At 35.0% G+C, this 19,377-nt stretch overlaps 1 protein-coding gene across 3 annotated transcripts in view; it reads left to right on the top strand.

Annotated features, from left to right (window-relative positions):
• Window positions 1-19,377, top strand: part of itfg1 (integrin alpha FG-GAP repeat containing 1) — an 84,688-nt gene that overhangs the window by 12,342 nt on the left and 52,969 nt on the right. For all 3 annotated transcript variants that reach the window (XM_041222237.1, XM_041222236.1, XM_041222238.1), the window contains exons 7-9: window positions 6,102-6,163; window positions 9,938-10,022; window positions 13,587-13,681. In XM_041222237.1, the coding sequence (XP_041078171.1) occupies window positions 6,102-6,163; window positions 9,938-10,022; window positions 13,587-13,681 (242 nt within the window). The remainder of the gene's footprint in view (window positions 1-6,101; window positions 6,164-9,937; window positions 10,023-13,586; window positions 13,682-19,377) is intronic.

The following is a 19,377-nucleotide window of genomic DNA, read 5'->3' as shown; positions in this document are numbered from 1 at the left end:
GAGAGAAACTCTTGTAAATGAAGTGCCATTCATGCATAGGGTTCCTTTGCATGTTATCTTTATCTTATATTTTCTCACTTAATACAGCAGTATTTGTCTAAATATTCATCCCAGCAATGAAGTCAATCCAAATTATTATTACTTTTTTTTTTTGGAATAGGGATTTAAATCTGTGTTTTTGCTGATTTTGTCTGCGGTGTCCATCCTTTGCCTTCATCCACTCCATCTCTTCTCAGTGCCCAACTAACCATGCTAACAGTTATTTCTAGGCTGTTCTTCAAGAATGTTCTGTAAAACAAAATCTCTCATAGCCAAGAATCTTTCAAAACATTATGGACACCAGCCAGAGTTCTTTGCAGTTAATTGATGGACCTAATGAAGTAAAGGCAATTCAAAAGGGTCCGACCCATCCATTTTAGAAATGAGTTTCTCCTGTTCCACATTACCTGCTATAATTTCAGACAATAATATTGTTCACAGGGAAATGAATGCAGTATATCTTGTCTAATAAATAGGATGAAAGGGCTACTTGGCCACTCTCAAATTACCATCATCGTTAACCACATTAGAACCTTTCAGTGCTTTCAGAGATACTGGCCTTTACCTCTCGTATAGGCCAGGAATAATGAGAGCCTGTGCCAAATTAGTGAAATTAATGCTTCCCAGTGCAATAGAATGTGTTCAAAGAACCAACTTCCCACCATTTTGGTATTTTTTTTTAACAACGTTTTCTCAAGGTAGGGTGAATTTGGGAATATAGTATGTAGCCACAATTAAGCAGAGCTTCACAAAGTGTAGTATCACAATACATACATACCTGAATCTTACCTTTATATAAAAAAAAAGACTTAATTGATTGCTGTGCTGATTGGAGTTGAGCCCAATAAAACATTTCTAACCAATTTTATAGAACTCATTTGAAATGGTTCATCATTTCTTCACTAGTACAAAAAAAATGTATTACAAGTATGAAAAATGTAATAAGTTGATATTCGTATTTCAAATAGGATGAGATTAGATGCCAAAGTATACTTCTCAATTATTATCGTACAAGTTCACATTGTGTGATGTTTAAGTTAGTACAGTAACAGGTATTGAAAACTGAGACATACTAATCATTACAAGACATCAAAAGTAAAAATGAGGGCTTCTAAAAGGACAGTGTTTTAGGGTGTATGAAAGACAGAAGGGATTATCCATGTAGCATTTGCTGCATGTTATAGATCTATAACAAATACAGAAATAATGTCACTGTAATCAGAAAACACAGTGTTCTGGAAAATACCCATCTTTAGCTGTTTGCATTTAACTAACACTAATTTGCTAGTATGTTTTCTCTTTGTGTGGCTTTTTTTATTTTTTATTTTCTAAACTGATAGGGCATTCTGGTTTGGCCCCTGGCAATACTGCTATTTAAAACTGAAGATAAGTTTGTTTTCTAGTGAAAGCACTGGCATTTCTTAACGGCTACAATCCCTGTGGGTGCAATTGAATGCATGTGCATGATCAGAAACATAATTTATCTGTGGAGAACTAATTAAAACCAGTAGATATGAATGATGCTGCAGGGAAAGAAACAGTTACTCTGCTGTATTCCCATGGTAATGAGTTAAGGAGACCAGAAGAAAGTTTATTTGTATGGATTGCTTGTGTGGATATTTTATTTGCAGTCAAGGTCGAGACTTAAAAAAGGGTGCAATGATTGCCTTAATGCTGCGAAGTGTCTGTCAGATTGTTGTACCATAGTCTTCTACCCACATGGGCTCAGTTTAATTCTGTTACATGCCCAGTTTACGATAATTATGGAGAAATCATGACAATTATGTTTAATTGCCTTCCAAGTGTAAAAAGGTTTATACTTTAAATATTTCTGAGGTAATGTTCCCAACTAATTGGCTCAGTGGTTGTAGAGAGGTCTACAAGGAATACTCCTATGGAAAATCTCTAGTTTTACACATATCAATGTTCTTGTAATGTTTTACTGGTTGCCGAATAGATAAAATAAATGAGGGTTGGGAGAGGAAAACACCTGTACTGATTACAACAGGTGTCGGGTGTAAATGTGCACTCACTTCACTTGTGTTTACTAAACGTTTAAACAAAACCCTTTTGTACCCACCACTAAATTAAATATAGAGATTAATCGCAAAGTTAATGTTTCCGTTGTCTGAGTTGACTCCTGTCATGCTTCTTTCTGAATGGGGCCTTATGATTTAATACCTGAATGGAATTGCATAAATACATAAGCACAGGCTGTTGGAGAGTATTGAAAGGGTTATGTACTAGGCCTTGTGTATTCGCATGTCATTGTGTCTGATACTTTCTTAATATTAACTGTAGGGTAAAACTTGTAGAATAGGTAGACTGAGGATTATGCGAATGCCTTCCTGTGTAATGGATTCATGTTTATTCCTTGGTGTTCATTAGTCATAACCTTCTGAAACCCCACGTTCAATGGAGCACTGTAACTTCATTATCAGTTTATGTCCTCAGTACGGCAATAAAAATCAGCTTGTAATGTTAAAGCCACACAAATCGTCAGACTGTTTTAGCTGTTTCCACAGACCCCAGTGAGCACACATCTAGGACTACCTAATGTTACCCAGGTCTGTGAAGCTGGGATCAAAATACCTCTTCAGACCTTTTTCAAGAGACACCCGAAGTCTGCATGAGCTGAAATGTTATCTTGTGCCTGAGACAGTTAGATTGGTTGAACCTGAAAGACAAACGGGTTTCTTTCCTTGTTTGTTTTTTTGGGGAGGGGGATAGAAATGTGCCATCACATGGTTTTATTTTTGAAGTTTGCATAATTTCCAGTATCCACATGCTTCTTCTGCCACTCTTCACTCTTTCTTGTGCCAAAAACATCTTGAATTCGTACAGACTACATAAGGAAACTCACTTGTCAGTGTCATTGTATCACAACAAGAACTCCAAGCAGACACATTGAACAGAATATTCTTTAGCTGTGATTTCCCCCTTCGAGTCGTTTCTCTCTACTGCTTGCAGTTAGCCCGAGGACAAAAAGCTCTGTGCAGATTGTGCAGACACATTCAATGGCTTAATATTACATTCTTCAATGATGCTTAATCGAATATCCCCACGGGATATGTAGATTATGACAGACTGCTGAGAGGTTTCAATTATCCCTGTTCAGTTTTTTATTTATTTTTTTGTTCAATGTGTTGGGAAACATGTTTTCGAAAGATCACACACACACACACACACACACACACACACACACACACACACACACACACACACACACACACACACACATATTTTCCACTATCTGGTGTGTTGTGTTATATAGATTACTCATTTGTAAAGCTGACTCTTTTTAAGGAACTGTACATTTACTTAAAACAAATCCAATGGTATCCATAATGGTCATACCAGTAATGACCAAAGTGGCTTAAGAGTATTGACTGAATGCATTGACAACCCTCAAGACACCTTCCAGCACTTTTTCTTTGTTTTATTATCATTTTGATAATTCCAAATGAGCCATAGTTTGCTTCCAATTCATGAATTTTTAAATATGAATAGAATTTAAATTTAAATATTTATCATAAATAAAAAGCAAGGTATGGGGGCCCACATATGTTTTACGTATACAAATGTTGTATCCTAAATGAATTATGTACCAGTTGTATTGTTTTCTCTTACTTGCACATTTCAAAGACATTGTGGAAACAAAGGCAAGTAATGTATAAGCAGAACGTAGTACAAATAAATAAATAAAAAACATAATTACTGACCTTGGATGCAGCTTTTTAAAGTGATACAGTAGTAAATGGTAAGTGCTGTCTTTGACTAAAATGGATGCACTACTCCAAATAATTTGGAGTCAAGCTGTTACCCCAGTTTACATCGAAAGATCTTTGTACTCATTGAGGTCACATATTCAGAAACTGCAGCTACTTTAAAAATCTAAATAATGGTGGCTCTTAATACCGCCTCCCCAGAATTTTATAAACCAGATTTTGTATGTAGTAATGTTGAAGAGTGGGTTATTGATTTGTAGTGTTTTTTTTTTTTTTTTTTTCTTGACTGACCAATGTAACAGGGATGGAAATAAGACTGCCATTGCATAGCAGTTTGATCCATTCCTAGTTTGACTGAGTTTTTAATAAGACACACCTGAGCTTCTTACCTACACACTGGGGCTTATTAAGCACATATTAAAACCTAGAATGGGTAGTCTTATTTCCATCCCTGACACAGCAATTTGGCATTGTTCTGCCTAAGTCCTTGACATAATATTACCGTTCTACCAAATGATACAGATACATATTCTATATATATATATATATATATATATATATATATATATATATATATATATATATATATATATATATATATATATATATATATATTAAAATTTGAAGTCCTTAAAAATACAGTGACGTGCTTTGTTTTCTAATTCAAATGATTCAATCCAAAGCTTTTAAAAACGAGAGTTGGGTTAAAAAACAAATGCTATTTAAGAGGGATGCCTGCAGAATTACAGAGACGCAAGCTTTTGTTTGGCGAAATTAAGGTTTTAAGCAAACCAAATGGCATTTTAAGTAATTTGAGGTGCATTTAATTGGTCTAATGGAATTCACTATTGCATTCTATGACGTGACACATTACTTGGAGTTGGAAAGCCTCATACCAAAGTAAATTCTGAGAAAATGTGGGAGCCTTAAGTGGTTTGCATGCTTTTCTAATTTGTACCTAACAGAGGTGTTAAATACCAAGTCAAATAGATGAACATACTATGTTTTGAGTAGTGAACATGCAGTTTCATTGGAAACATCCTATTGTATTGCGATAAGCTATATGCTCAAGAGCTTTTTTATATTAAAGAAATAAATCTTCTTTTATAATTATTTACAGTAACCACCATACATTGGTGTGTTTTTTTTTTGTGCCTGTGATGCTAGCTATTTTACATTTCTTTGCCCTGAATGACCTAATGCAATGGATTATTCTCTGACGGGGGTGTCCAACAGGGCAGCAATCACTATAATTAAGTTAAAACAATACACAAGTGCCAGATGGCACATCAGTACTCTTGCTGCAATCAATAATCATTTTTTTTTACCAGGTCCTTGATTAATGCATACATTTATACTCAAATGGGTCCTTCATCAGCCATTTGAGATGGTAAAAGGTGCTTGCGGATCAGAAATCTCTAGGCAATTTTACCCAAGTAGCAGCAGCCATGCAAAGTGAAGGCTGATTGGCCTACTTAAACTTGGTTGCTAGGCAAGTGGAGAAGATTTGCCTTATAATGGATACCTTAATCATTCATTCAGTGTACACTTTCATGTTCGCACAATTTCTAGTTTGTAGCTGAGACACCTGATGTTTAAAGTTAATAAATCACTATTTGTGATTGTTTTTTTTTTTAAAATGCTTATAGCTTTCAAATGGCCCCTTTTCATCCTTGGGATTATATCAGTTTATCTTCCCAGCAACAGCACAAACAATCCCCAGTCCCTTTTATTCGTGGCTTTGTCTGTACTGTTACAGCAAGCCTCTTGAACAATATCATTGTCAGTCTGATTAATAAAGGCATGGTGGTTCTCATGGCCCTGTTCAATCTGGTTATTATTTAATTTAGGGACGTTTTTAAAAGGTTAGTTTTAATGCAAAGTAGTTATCTAAGACTGTTACTAACGAATCTCTATGATACTACAGTACAAAACTCCAACCAGTTTATTTTTAGTTTCCCCTATATAATAGGATATAATAGATATACCCAAATGCTTATTATGTGTGCCAAAAGAAAGATATTATATCTATAGATATATATATATATATATATATATATATATATATATATATATATATATATATATATATATATATATATACTATATAGTACATGACTGATGGTCATGTACTGAAAAAAACAATAAAAGAAGTGTTACAAAGCATACGCTGATCGTTTCAAAATCATGAGTGCAAACATAAAAGCTTACAATCCTTAAATGTTAGTAATCACGATGCACTTTCAAAGCATACTTGAGTATAAATATCTGGTCAATTGTAAAATTCCCAGAACCCAAAGATACTTTAATTAGGTGTTACTCTTCTTATTGCAGATGTATTCCTTACTACTGAAAGCAAATCTGGGGTTCTGCAGTTTCAGGCATGGATAAATAAGGTAGGTCTATAATCTTCTTGTTTGATAACGTGTGTATTCCCAGAAAGACCCTGAAATCTAAGCTATAGGACTGGGTTTTCCCTAACCATGCAGTGATCGCTAGTATTTTTTTCCTCTACTGTTCTCTAATTTCCCCTGATTCATCTTTTCCAATTGTGCTGTATACCACCACGTACCTTTTGAAGTCTATGAAAACTATCTGTAACTTCCTTCTGAACCCGTTAATCGTCCTCTCTGTGATGTGCTCAAGGTGAATCCATCCTTTCCCATGTCTGTGTAGAGACCATTCATCTTTCTTAACGCTGGGAGTATAATTGGGTGTGTAATTAAAGGGCATCTAAAGCTCACAAATTCTTTAGCCCAGATTACCACCTTCTTTTTTTTTTTTTTAATGGGAATACAATAGCAATAAATAATTGGCTTTGGTTTCAACTAATTATGTTCCATAACTAATCATTTTTGTAACAATGCCATATAGCTTGAGTGCAAATGGTAAATTAAGCATTCAGAAATGGACCCCAATGGAAGGGTCTGTTTTTTTGGACAGCCACAAGCATTTATTATACAGAACAAGTATCCTGGATTTAAATAGGCTTCTTAATTAGGCTGCTGTTATCTTTTTATTATGGACGTCAAACTTTATGGATTTTGTGTTAATTAAAAGTATTCATGCTTCCTGGTTGTCATTTGTTTTAAGCATTCTTTTCATTTTATTTATTTGTTTTTTTCTGACTTTCTCATTATAATTTCCATACCTGCAAATGTGCAACAGTCTGCTAAGTAATTAATTTACCTAATGCTTGTAAATTACTGGTTTTTGGGTTTATTTTTAAGTTGTAACCGAAACAACAAAGATGAATTTGATATTTGTAAGCCTTTGTTGCACTGCTTAGTTTCTGCCCATCTGCAGTTTCTGCCCTCCCTGTAAATAGTTTCCCTATAAAGCAGCCCTATACAAACATGCATAAAGAAATGCACAGCCGTTTGTGTAACTCGCAAGTAGGCCTAATTGGTCATTTTCTGAATCAAGACAAAGTATATTAGAAAGATGTTAAAAGTCAAAAATAGTTCCATTGCTGATTTTAAAAGCAACAAAACTGCAAGAATCCTTAGCCATTTAAAAGTGAATGGCTAAGGTCAAAAGTCATAGATGTGTTCCATTGCTGATTTTAAAAGCAACAAAACTGCAAGAATACTGAGCCATTTAAAAGTGAATGGCTAAGGTCAAAAGTCATAGATGTTTTTTTGTTTGGTTTAAACGATAACCAAAATGGTGCCATTGGAGGTTTTTTTTTTTTTTCATCACAAAGGACCAAACTTAAATGTCACAGTCTGTTTATGTATTTTTAAAACGTGGATTATTAATGACTTTGAGGTTGCGCGTTGTTTCTTATATATAAAAAAAAGTTTATATATTAAAAAAAATGTTGCCTGCTCATGCATTGTTTATGAAATATAAGCTTTCTCTCTTGATACGATCAATCGCTGAACATTTGTGTTTATAGCATTTGATGCTGCAGTGTTCTACAGCATTTCAACATGGCTAAGCTATTTAACTCATTGCTGTACAAGATTAGTATAGACGGGTCCTCTGCTGCCCTTCCCTGTGACTTGTGTTAAAAGACAAAGGTCAGAAGAGAATTTGGACCCAGGATCTTACAGGATAACACTTGTGTTTCATAACTTGTTCTGCCTGTAGACGGATATATTTCACAATATTTTTATTCAGTGTCCCTTTCCAGATCCTGAAAGAAATCCACAAGTTCTGTTGAAAAATAATACATTCCTATATTCCTATATATAACTTGATATGATTGATGTTTTTTATATATATATATATATATATATATATATATATAATGATGGGATATTATAATAACTATCTATAATATATATATATATACTTAGGATCCTTTCAGCTTTGAATACCTCATTTTTTAAAATATGTCTCAAAACCATATTGCTACAGTCAGACAAGGACGAGGTGGTACATTTTTAGAGGGCACATGGGAGGATAAAAACCTTGTAACTAACTTCTGATAATAATATAGTGTTGATTTTATGTGTTTCGTATACCATCTTGTACTTGCAAACAGGTGTTACTCGTGTGTATACATCTGCTCTTCCTCTCGCAATGTGACAAACGCACTGCATCATTCAAGTTTTACGGATTTTTATCCATTTACTTTGCAGAGCCAGAGCTGCTCTCATGTTCTTTGTCAGTTGAACTTTATGTAATGTTTTTAGCACTGGGGTCTAATAATGTTCAGTGTGCCATTCAGCTAAATAAAATGCAGAGTCCATTAAATAATGTTTTATTTAATGAGGCTAATTAAAACATTGCCATAAAGAGACTTAATATCTGTGTTGTTGTACAGTTTTAGAGCTTCATAATAAAGTTTTTAGCACCATTGGTCAATAAGTATGCTAGCAATATGCTTTCCAATAACCTGGGAAGAATGAGACGTGAATGGCAACTATGTAAGTTTATGTGTCCACCAACTTTTATAGTTTGCCTGAGATCAGGTGGACATGGGTGAATAGGAATAGAAAATATTATATTGTTGTTGGCCACAGGGGAACTGCTTTCAAAGGGTAATTGGGATGTTGTTAAAGAGCTAGCAGAATGTAGCAGAATTTAGTAGGTGGCACTGTGGTAATGCAGCCATAAGCGACCAAGCATGTTACTCATTCACACTGTGCATGGTGTGCATTATGTCAGTGCATGGTGCTTGTGCATGGTATGAAATGTTTTGGTCCTACCAGGAGTACAGCAGTTGCCGGCTTGCATATTATGTATTTCCCTAACCTCTTCTCTTTCCATTTAACCTAAACAGGGATTATGTTGCAAGACCCTAGCTATCAATATCTAAAGATTGACGAGTATAACTTCATAGTGTCTGACCTAGGTCAGACAAATCAATATTATAGATTTTAAGGAGTGGTGCTCAGATTTTTCACTTTCTTTAACAAAGAAACAACAGTGACATACATCTAAAGATAGCTTTTATACAGCTATAAGAGTATTCTATAGCTTTTAAGCAGTTGGGTTTAAACAAAAAGGGGAGGAGAGGAGGGGTCATTTTTTGAGGGCAAATGAGAGTTCTACTCTTCGGTGCATCATGGTCACCTGAATATCAAGCTGATGGAGAAATGCAATTAGTGACAATAACCAGCATGCCCAATGCACATATCTGATCACAATCAGCTGTCCCTCATCTATTTCTTGTCTATGTGGGTGTTTCTTTCAGTCTTTCTACAAGCTGTAATGCATTTGTAAATACAGCTTTTAAACCAATATGTTATTTCTTAGCAGGCACCCTTATTAAGAGTGTTACAAGTTATCACAGTACAAAGTATCTCATTATAAAATATCACATTACAGAATCTCATAATACAGATAGGAGCAGATATGAAAGTACAATAAAATCAATTCAAGTAAGAGCAAACTAAAGCATACAGTAACTTTTAAGTAAGAGCGAATTCGATTAAGAGCAGTTAGTGCTGTCTGAACAGGTGTGTCTTGAGGAGGCGCCAGAAGGTGGTCAGGGACTGAGCAGTCCTGACATCTGTGGGTAGGTAGTTCTACCACTGAGGAGCAAGGGTGGAGAAGGGACTTGGGTTAGGTTTTGGCAAACCAGGATTGGGGCAGCAGGTGTGACACTGGAACACTTAAACTGTTTTGGTGAAAGACAAGGTAGGGACATGTGCCTGAAATAATGTTTAGGGACATCTTTTGTGGTAATGATTGTTTGTGTATCTGTATGAAAACAGGACGGGAACTTCTCTAAAGACACCACCTTGCTGAAGATACCTGACAGTGTGAAGAAAACTGGACAATCTGCATTTTCTGATTTTGGTAAGATCTGTAATCTTATCCATGTAATAAGTCCAGGCACAAGTCTCTCATTCAATCTAAAAATAAATTAGAATTCTGTCCAGTTTATTTTCTTTATTTTCTGTCTTTCCGTGGTCTGGATAACTGACATTCCTTTTCAGTTTACAGATGTGAAAATTATATATAATGTTTGTTGTTCCCTGTTGTAAGTGTTTGTAGTATGTCATTGGCTACTAGTTCCAAGGTAAGTTCTTCCATTGGTTTGTTTTCTGTCAATTGCAGTACTGTTTGACCCAGAACAGGACCTTGCATATTTTTAAAGCTGGTGTCTGGGTTATCAGTGATTTTACAGCCCGTCACCATTAATTGTGGATTAGGATAACAACATGAAAGAAGGAAATATCTTTTTTCAACTGGAAAGTTAATGAAAATTTTGTAACGTGAGTTTTGCTAAAGTAAATCATACATTTCTCAGATTTATTATTATTATTATTATTATTATTATTATTATTATTATTATTATTATTATTATTTTTTTATTTATTTATTTATTATTTTATTATTTTTTTTTTATTATTATTATTTTTTTTTTTAAATACACCCTAATATCAAATGAGATCCGATGAGTGAATATACCGACCTGATCTTAATTCTAATTTAAACTTCAGGAGAAATATATATATAACCATGTAGCCTGACACAGGAGAGAGAAAAAAAAAAAAAAACTAAACAGATTGCAAGTCCATCCTCAACTGTGGATAAAAAGCCCATGGCTAATATAGAATTCCTGTGTTGAGCTACCTGCAGTTGTATGTGTGACCTCTTGCCTGAAAATAATTAATTGTCACTTCCTCCTGCTTGGCATAAACATGGAATTGAAACTGTGTGCATCCAGATATCTGTAAAACAAAACAACTCTGTTAAATGCTGCCTTTAAATAGTAAAAGTAGCGGTAGAAACTAGCAATTCACCATGTTGAATTGGTATGACAAAATGTAATTGTAAGGTAATGCTGTATTTATAGCCACCAAGGCATATGCACACTTTTGTATTTATTTATTTATTTATTTTTACTGTTTTACTGGCTGCTGAAGTTTAATATTTTGTCTGCAGTTGCATGTCATAAGGTGACAGCGCTGTCTGATTGTTTTTTTATTTTCCGTGTCGGAGGTTTCATTCATTTGATCAGTAGCCCATAACTGTTTTGTAAATAAACGTCAACGGGGTTGAACACACAGACGTGCCAGTCTTTCTCATTAACAGTAGAATCTATCAGTCAGCAGAAGGAAATAATAAAGATTATAGATTCGCTAAAATAACAATTCCATAAAATTGACTTTGGAGACCCATCTCTCTTAACACTTGATACAGTACATGTTTAAATGTAATGAATAAGACCCATACAAGATGGTTTCACAGGTTGTTTCTGATTGGATTTATATGAGAGGTTAGAGTTTAGAAGAGGGCACTGCTTCAGGTGTGGTTGTTAATGTAATACAACATATTTGAGTTGTTATTGTGCATCGTGCGCCTCATGAAGGCCTTTTTTAAATGGGTCTACTTCTGTCTGATTGAAGTAATCTTCTAGCTGGTTACTTCACTGGCTGTGAACTCCAATACTGGTAGTTGATTGAATTTCAAAACTTCAGTACTGAACTCTAACCTATCATGAGAAAAGGATATGTCCCCCTTTTTTTTTCTTAAACTGACAGCTTTACAGAATGCTAAGTGTCTGAAGCAGGAGCTGTGTTTTTATTCCAGTCACACCACCTCTGCACATCACATTGGTATTTTGCTCACTGTGTAGCGACTGTATACCATTTTTGTGAAAAAGTCATGCATTACCATTATAGACATGTACCTAAAATGACCTTCCTCTACCTCCTGAAGTTTCTTATTATTACTGATCTTTTCAAATGCTTTGCCTGAAAGTTCAGTATCAGTGTAAACTTATTTTCAACCACCACTGCCTAATGGCAATGCCTGGATGAAAGCAAGCTGTATACAGCTTAATTTCATGATTGCAACATAACATTTCCATGTGGTTTGCCCCCTCCCCTAAATTCTCAAAAGATAGGATTTTATTTATTACTTTTTTATTTTATTTATTTATTTTTTTTAACAGAAATGATTTTGGTCAACCAAGGCGGTTTTAAATGGTGAATGTGTACCCATAATCCATTGCTCCAGTGGTCACATTCTCCCTCTCATTTAAAATGGCACCATCGCAGACAGAGTGAAAAATGGTGATCTCTCCTTCCGTTTAATATGGGGGAATTCTGTGAAAGCATTACAGTACATCTGCAATTTTAAAAAATCAGGAGAGATGCATAAAAGTATCCGCAGCACTGATTTTCTAATTTACAAGTTTTGAATAGTGAGGTATTCTAGAGGAAGGTGAGTGTGAATTAACCTTTTTTAAAAGGAGAAATATTGCAGCCTGTAAAAGCTTCTGACATTTGCTCATGGAGCTCACTTTACTCTATCTTAAGAGATTTGAAATCCAGACCAGAGGCAGGTGATTAAAGCATAACGTAGTCCACATCCCAGAACTCCAAAGCCCGTACTTGGTAGAATGTTCTTAAGATTCCAGTCATATAGTTATGAGACTGGCAGTTGCCTCTGGACATGTGTTGCCATCCCTGTTTTGTTGTTTTTCTTGTCTGTTTACACAATATCAATGCTTAGTAAACCTGTTATTATGACCAAATATGTAGAGATTTAATGATCTTTGATGGGTCTTTCTCATAAGAAAGCAAAGGTATGTCCTAGTCTCTATTTTATAACGTGTTTTGAAGCTGTCTTTGTTCGTCCTGCAGAAAGAAAGATATTCTTGCCCAGCTTCTGCTGTGGGTCCCCAAACACTTACCAGAGGTGCTAAATCAATACAATATGTATATAATGCATGCTTTGATAAAACTGACCTTGTCTGTTTTGCATTCCTTTCTATTTTACATTCTAATTTCAGCAGCATTATATTGCAAATATGTAATAGAATGGGAATGTGAAGAAATGCTCTGAAGCAGGCCCCATATCTCTCAACTGCTTATTTTTTTTAGTTTTAATGGTTGACCAAAACCATCCCCTGATCCTTTTGCCCCTGTAACTTAATTTGGCAGGCACTTGTTCAAAGTAGCGTTGTGTTTCTTACAGGCAATATGCCAGTAAAAACATTAGCCATATGGAAAAACCACTGTACCTTATTTACAAACGCTGTTGGATAGTATCTGTACTAATCTTACTGCGGGTGAAACTGTAGGATTTCCCTATGGGGAGAAAAAGTGTTGCCAACTATTTTCTTACCAAATTGAATCTGATATAAATAATTGTACATATTTCATAAGATGCACCAAGCCAGTTCTTTCTCAGCCAAAAAGAAAAAAAATAGAGAGTTTGGAGTACTATTAATATAAAGTGACTTTAAAGGGCAGGAAAAACAAAGGGAGTTGTAATTACCTTCCACTGATGTCTTATGAATCTCTGCTGCCTATCAGTGCTGTACATTTGAATTGTTATTAAGTGGGAATTTCATTCCATGAATATCGGTAGGTTTATGAAACTGTTACACTTTGTTTTGTATCTTAGATGGAGATGGCTTTCAGGACCACCTGCTCCCTGTCTGTTTGGATGATGGGTGCCATAGAAGTGCCATCTACCTCAACAAACCTGGAACAGAGGAGGTAAGCAGAAGCAATGCTTTCAGTATGGGGTCACTGTAAAGCAAACACATCCCTTAGGCAGATGTAATCACTGCTGCTTTTGCCAGTTACATCATCTCTACAATATTGGTATGACTAGTAGAGGTCTTGCCTCATATTTCTTATCTGATTGGTGCACTGGGAGCCAGCAATAAGGATGGAGGTGTTCTCCAATAGACATTTAAAAGTTAAGAAAACGTATTAGAAATGAAAAGGTGAATTTAACAATGAGACAATGAAAAGGGCACATTTTGTCTTCAGGACTAAGATGTTTAGTTAGTGTTCCAGTGTTGTCATTTTTCATGAAAGTCTCTAAGATTATTTTGGCTTTAGTATATTTGTTTACTGAAACAAACTGCACACAGACCATGTAACTGAATCACTGAAACTGGAAAATGGAGATACAAAAGCAATAAGTTGTTATATGCAAAATGGCATTTCACCAGATCTGGTTTGTACTGTAAATTAATCAATAATCGTGGTTTGCAAAATAAGTCAGGGTTAACAATAAACTGTTACATTGGTTAATTTGTTACACGTATCTATCGCATATTTTAATGTACTTTTTAACTGATGGCTAGATATTTCATCTTTTGATTTTCACAGTCTGTTGCTGTTTGATTCCTATTGAAATACTTAAGAGCTCTTGTACGTGTTGAACGGTGTTCGGTGCGGTTTGGAATGCAAGGCTATTACCTGGCACTGAGGAATGCTACACTGTTGCACTCTTTCTAATGCTACTAAATAGAACTGATTGAACCAGACTGTCGACGATTGCGGTTAATTGTTCTGTGTTCTCCTTCAAGAGCTGTAGCATGAAAAATTTAAGTCTGTGCAAATGGATTACCTTTTACCATAATATTTTATCTTCATTGGCCGCTCATTAGGTACTTTACTGAGTCAGTGCAAGTTTACTAGTTCTGCCAGCCCACAGTCCGAGTTCCAACCAGTTTTCATCTGTCCTGTTAATTTCCATCTGCAGCAGTCTGATTTCCAATTTCCATGAACTTGGTTCCAATGGCAGATGGTAACGAGGCATCCAGTACTAAAAGTTAGTTGAGCTGATCTTTTTCAGTCCTGCTGCACCCATGTTGAGAAGACACCCATGTAACAGAAGAAATCAGGCATACATAACACATCTCTTGTTAAAAAGAAAGGAAGCAGGAAATAGCCATTGTTTCGTTTACCATTTAAAATGCATTCCACAATTTCTGCAGCCACACCTGCTTTTAAAATTCAGTGTGTCGTAATATGGATAAAACGTTAGAGTTTCCTGACACTTTGTATCTTTACAGCGGTGTGGATTTATTATGAAAAACACATTATTCCTTAAATCCAAAAATGTAATTGTGTAGTAAGGTATAAATGTTAATGCCCTCACCACAAAACTACCCACTGGGGAAATTGGATAGACTTACTTAAATGTACTGCCATTAACTCCATCAATAATTATCTGTTGGACCAAAGAAGCCACAGGCTATGTTTGTTTGATTGTTATTTGAGTGAATGTGTTGTATTCTCAATGGAAAAATAACTCTTAAGGGACAACATCATCTTTGCCAGCCTTTTTAACTTTTATTAGACCAGTAAAGTTGTTATTCATTCATATCCCTGGCCATCACTGTTCTGTCTTTGATCTGCATCCAGGTTAAATAGAATATAGAAATGTTTGTATAAGGACTTTATAAGGTTTATTAAATTGATCTTAGTGATCTTAATTTAAATTAGGCTCTGTGAGCCATGATTTAAAAGATGAAACATTTGACAATGCATGTAAATAGCCAAGAAGGATCCAATTTCAAAATGATCAGTTGAATATGTGGAGGTTTCCACTTGAGAATGTCCTGTTCTACACATCCTCAGTGCTTCTTGGGTTGTATGCATTGTCAGAAACATGGACTGAGAAGCCTTGATGGGCAGAACGCATTGTAAATCAGGCTTTGGTGTCAATGGGGAAAAAGAAAGAATAAATAAATGTAAAATAAGTGATGACAGGCATTTTTTGTGGCATTTTTATATTATTTTTATTACTATGATTTTCTTTCAGTCTAAAATGCATCATATTTTATATTGTAGGAAACACTAAAGAGCAAATCATGCGACACCCAACTTGGGTGAATATAATATCCTCAAGCTGAGATCATCCTGGAATACAGTACATTTGCTACATCTCAAAAAAAAAAATAAAAAGGATCATCTGACTATTTGATGCATTTGAAAGGGCTATTATCCCTCACTAGCATACTGAAAATGAATTCTTCACAGTGGGATCAGTTATGGTTGGCTTGCTTTATGTGGGGTATTTTAATACAGTTTCTTTTTTTTTCCCATTTGAATTGCACATTAAAGCTAGAGAAGATTGCTGGGAGGGCTAGAACTTTGTTCAAGGCAATTACAGGTGCAATGTCAGGCCTGGTTTGAGAGTGTGGTATTAGCTGTTTTTTTTTGCTTTTACATTGTTGTTATAATGTCACCTTTGCACCCTGCTGCTTCCAGTAAATTTCTGGGCGCTGGGCCCTACAGAGATGAGGATGGACATGTTTAGGTTTAGAGTCAGCTGGTTGTGCCTGAAATCCTTTTTTTATTCAGGGATTCACTCGGCTGTTTCACAGCCAAGTGCAAAAACGGTGAAATGCAAATATTTTTTGAGAAGCTTCAGAACACATCCGCTCTGCCTCATCCACGGTCATTTCAGAGTCTTCACTGGTCAGATGTGTTTCTGCTGATCTTCTCAGTGTCATTCGGAAAACACAGATGGTTAGGAACAGTTTGGTATAGTGTCGCGTAATGATAAACTGAACCAAACCTTGAGACCTCAGCCCTGCAGCTTATTTAAATCGAGCCGCAGGCTGCAGTTTTTGGACCTGCAGTTGAAGGGGAGGCTTGTAATCACATTAATACAACCATGTTCAAGTAGAGCTTATAAAATCTAATTGAACAAACGTGGCTGCTGCTAGCAAGGTGGATAAACATATAGAGATGGCCAGAGCAGTACTGTAAGCACGTTTGAATCCCTGCCTCGAGCTTAAGGGTATAAAAACAGCACCAGACAAAATAGGGAACTGTTTTGTGCCACACATACATGTTCACGTATAACTTGGGATGTATGTCATCAACATACCACTAAGAAGTGTTAAAAGGCTTCAATGACAAAAAACTGAATTTATTTTTAGGATTATTACCTTCATGTTGCTCCAGTGAGTCTGTGTCATCACTACAAGGCAGTACATGTATTCTGTGTTTGGTGTGTGTGTGTGTGTGTGTGTGTATGTGTATGTATATATATATATATATATATATATATATATATATATATATATATATATATATATATATATATATATATAATTTTTTTTTTATATATATATATATATTCTATTTCTCTGCGACGTGATAGGATCGAAGCAACATGTTTTGTGACCCTAGAACAATGAGTTGTCTTTACATGTTAATGTTTATTTTCCACTTGCAAAAAAATGTTAAATGAATGAAACTGAATGACAGTGCATGCTGTAATGGTATACTTTAAAACACTTTTACATTCTGTCAGAGTTAGGGTCTTATATAGAAACTATTCAATTTCTAAAGGCATTTTTATCCCCCCAAAAAAGCTTATAAAAAGCCAAATTAATCACATGTTGCCTGAAGACAACAAAGATTGGATTTGTTTTATAGCTTTTTTTTTCATATCAAAGGAACATCACAGGAACACCTATGTGGTGCAGATATTAATGTTTAGTTATAATGGCCTTTTTTTTTTATAGTAGTAGGCTATCATTTTTATGTTCATAGGAATTTAATTTCTCGAGCAAATGAAGCATGCATGATATGGTGTTGAATCAGTGTACCTGCTTATTTAATACCATAATTTTCATATCGTGTGTACCTGATAAATATATATTTATTACTATAATAGACTCTAGCTGTGGATAAAACCTTTAAGCAGGTTATGCAGTGTTTTAGGATCTTTACAAGACGTGACAGTGAAAAATGGGCGATTTAAAAAAAAAAAAAAAAACAAACTGCATTTACATGTAAATGACACTTCAGCCAGATGTGTGCGCTAAGCTTTTTACAATACAGTGGACCTTGTTAGATAGCAGATGGGAGAAAATTGTGACTCTTTCCATTTGAATGCTAAGTGCACAAGACAAATTCATAAATTCAAAGAGATGTATTGTTTCTCAACTGTGCTGCATTTATTGTTTGTTCTGGTTTTCAAAAAGAAAACAAAGGTTGCTGCAGTGGATCTCACGCCGGCACACCATGGTGTGGGTAATTGTTTCCTCACAGACATTAATGAATGTGTTATAATTTATATTTTAAATGTCTTGTGTTGTTTTGTCCTTGTTCAGCTACAATGTCAATATGACCTTGAGGCATACCCTAAATAATTAATTATTTATTGGTTTTAGCCAAGGAGAATCCGGGCCATTTGCCTCTCAGAGTAATGTTCGGGTTGTTGTTTTTTATTTTAAATGCTCATTATTAAAATGTATTGTTTTAGGCAAAGGAAGTTGAACAGCAAAGAAATGTCTGATTGTTTTAGTAGATTCTTGTGAAACCCAGGTTAGTGTCAATTAAATGCTTTCTATCTTATCGCTGATTTTGTTAAGTGTTTAAAAACTTTTACACTGGTTACCTCCGGCCATTGCCATAATAGACCCTTCGTTTGGGGAGCATCTATGGTTTCTTGAAATAAAAAAGCCATCCGGCTGAGCGTTTGAAAGATTTATAAAACATGTTTGAGGCTGGTGGGTAAGAATTATTCAAATGTGAATGCTCTCCTTTGAACACCTGCAAATAAAGCAGGCATTTGTTAACTCTTTAACTAATTGAAAATAAGACTGATGCTGCTTTTTCAATTCAATTTCATTTTTTTTTTTTGATTTACTGTTTTAAAGTTTTGATCTAAAACGACCCAATTTTTCAAAAAACATGAATACAGTATTATTTTCATGTAGATTCCTCACCAAACGCATACTATCGCAGCTCAAAATGCATACCTGAGAATCGTTATTTAAATGATTAAAATTGTTTAATTAATCTACTTTTATCCATACTGTAACAGCAAAATAATTAATCCAATTTGACTTGCTAAAAAAAAAAAAAAAAAAAAAAAAAAAAAAAAGAATTGTAAAAAATCTACTTGGACTTCAGGTTTGATTCTAAAATGAATTTAGGAATGATAGTCAACACACAGACTGCAAAAAGAATGGTTTTACGAGCTTGACAGAGACAAGCATCTTTCATGGACACTCACCTCACATATCTGGAACTTAATCCAGTTGAACACGTTTGGGATGAACTTGAAGGACGCATTTATCTGTACAATCTTCTGCCTACCTCTCTGCACCAGTTGCCTAAAATATATGGATTAACATCCTTAGACACCTTCCAGTACCTAGTGGTCTATGGCTTTGATCAGAGCAAACAGTGGACCATCCTAATAAAAGCACCACATCCTAATAAAGTGGGCATGCGGTGTATGTAGTTTTTTTAATAACTCTCCAGCTCAAGATTTTTTTTTTTTTTTCAATATTCTGTTACTAACCTTATCTGATCACCTGCGGTCTACCATTTATAGCAAAAATACTCCCAATAAAAAGACAATAATACAAAGTAAGTCCATTTGCTTTGAACACTTCACTGCATACAATAACATGGCTTAAAATCTA

This window comes from Polyodon spathula, chromosome 21, assembly GCF_017654505.1.
Source record: "Polyodon spathula isolate WHYD16114869_AA chromosome 21, ASM1765450v1, whole genome shotgun sequence".
NCBI classification, from domain to species: domain Eukaryota; kingdom Metazoa; phylum Chordata; class Actinopteri; order Acipenseriformes; family Polyodontidae; genus Polyodon; species Polyodon spathula.
The sequence above is the reverse complement of the archived record's forward strand: the minus strand, read 5'-3'. Positions and strand labels throughout refer to the sequence as shown.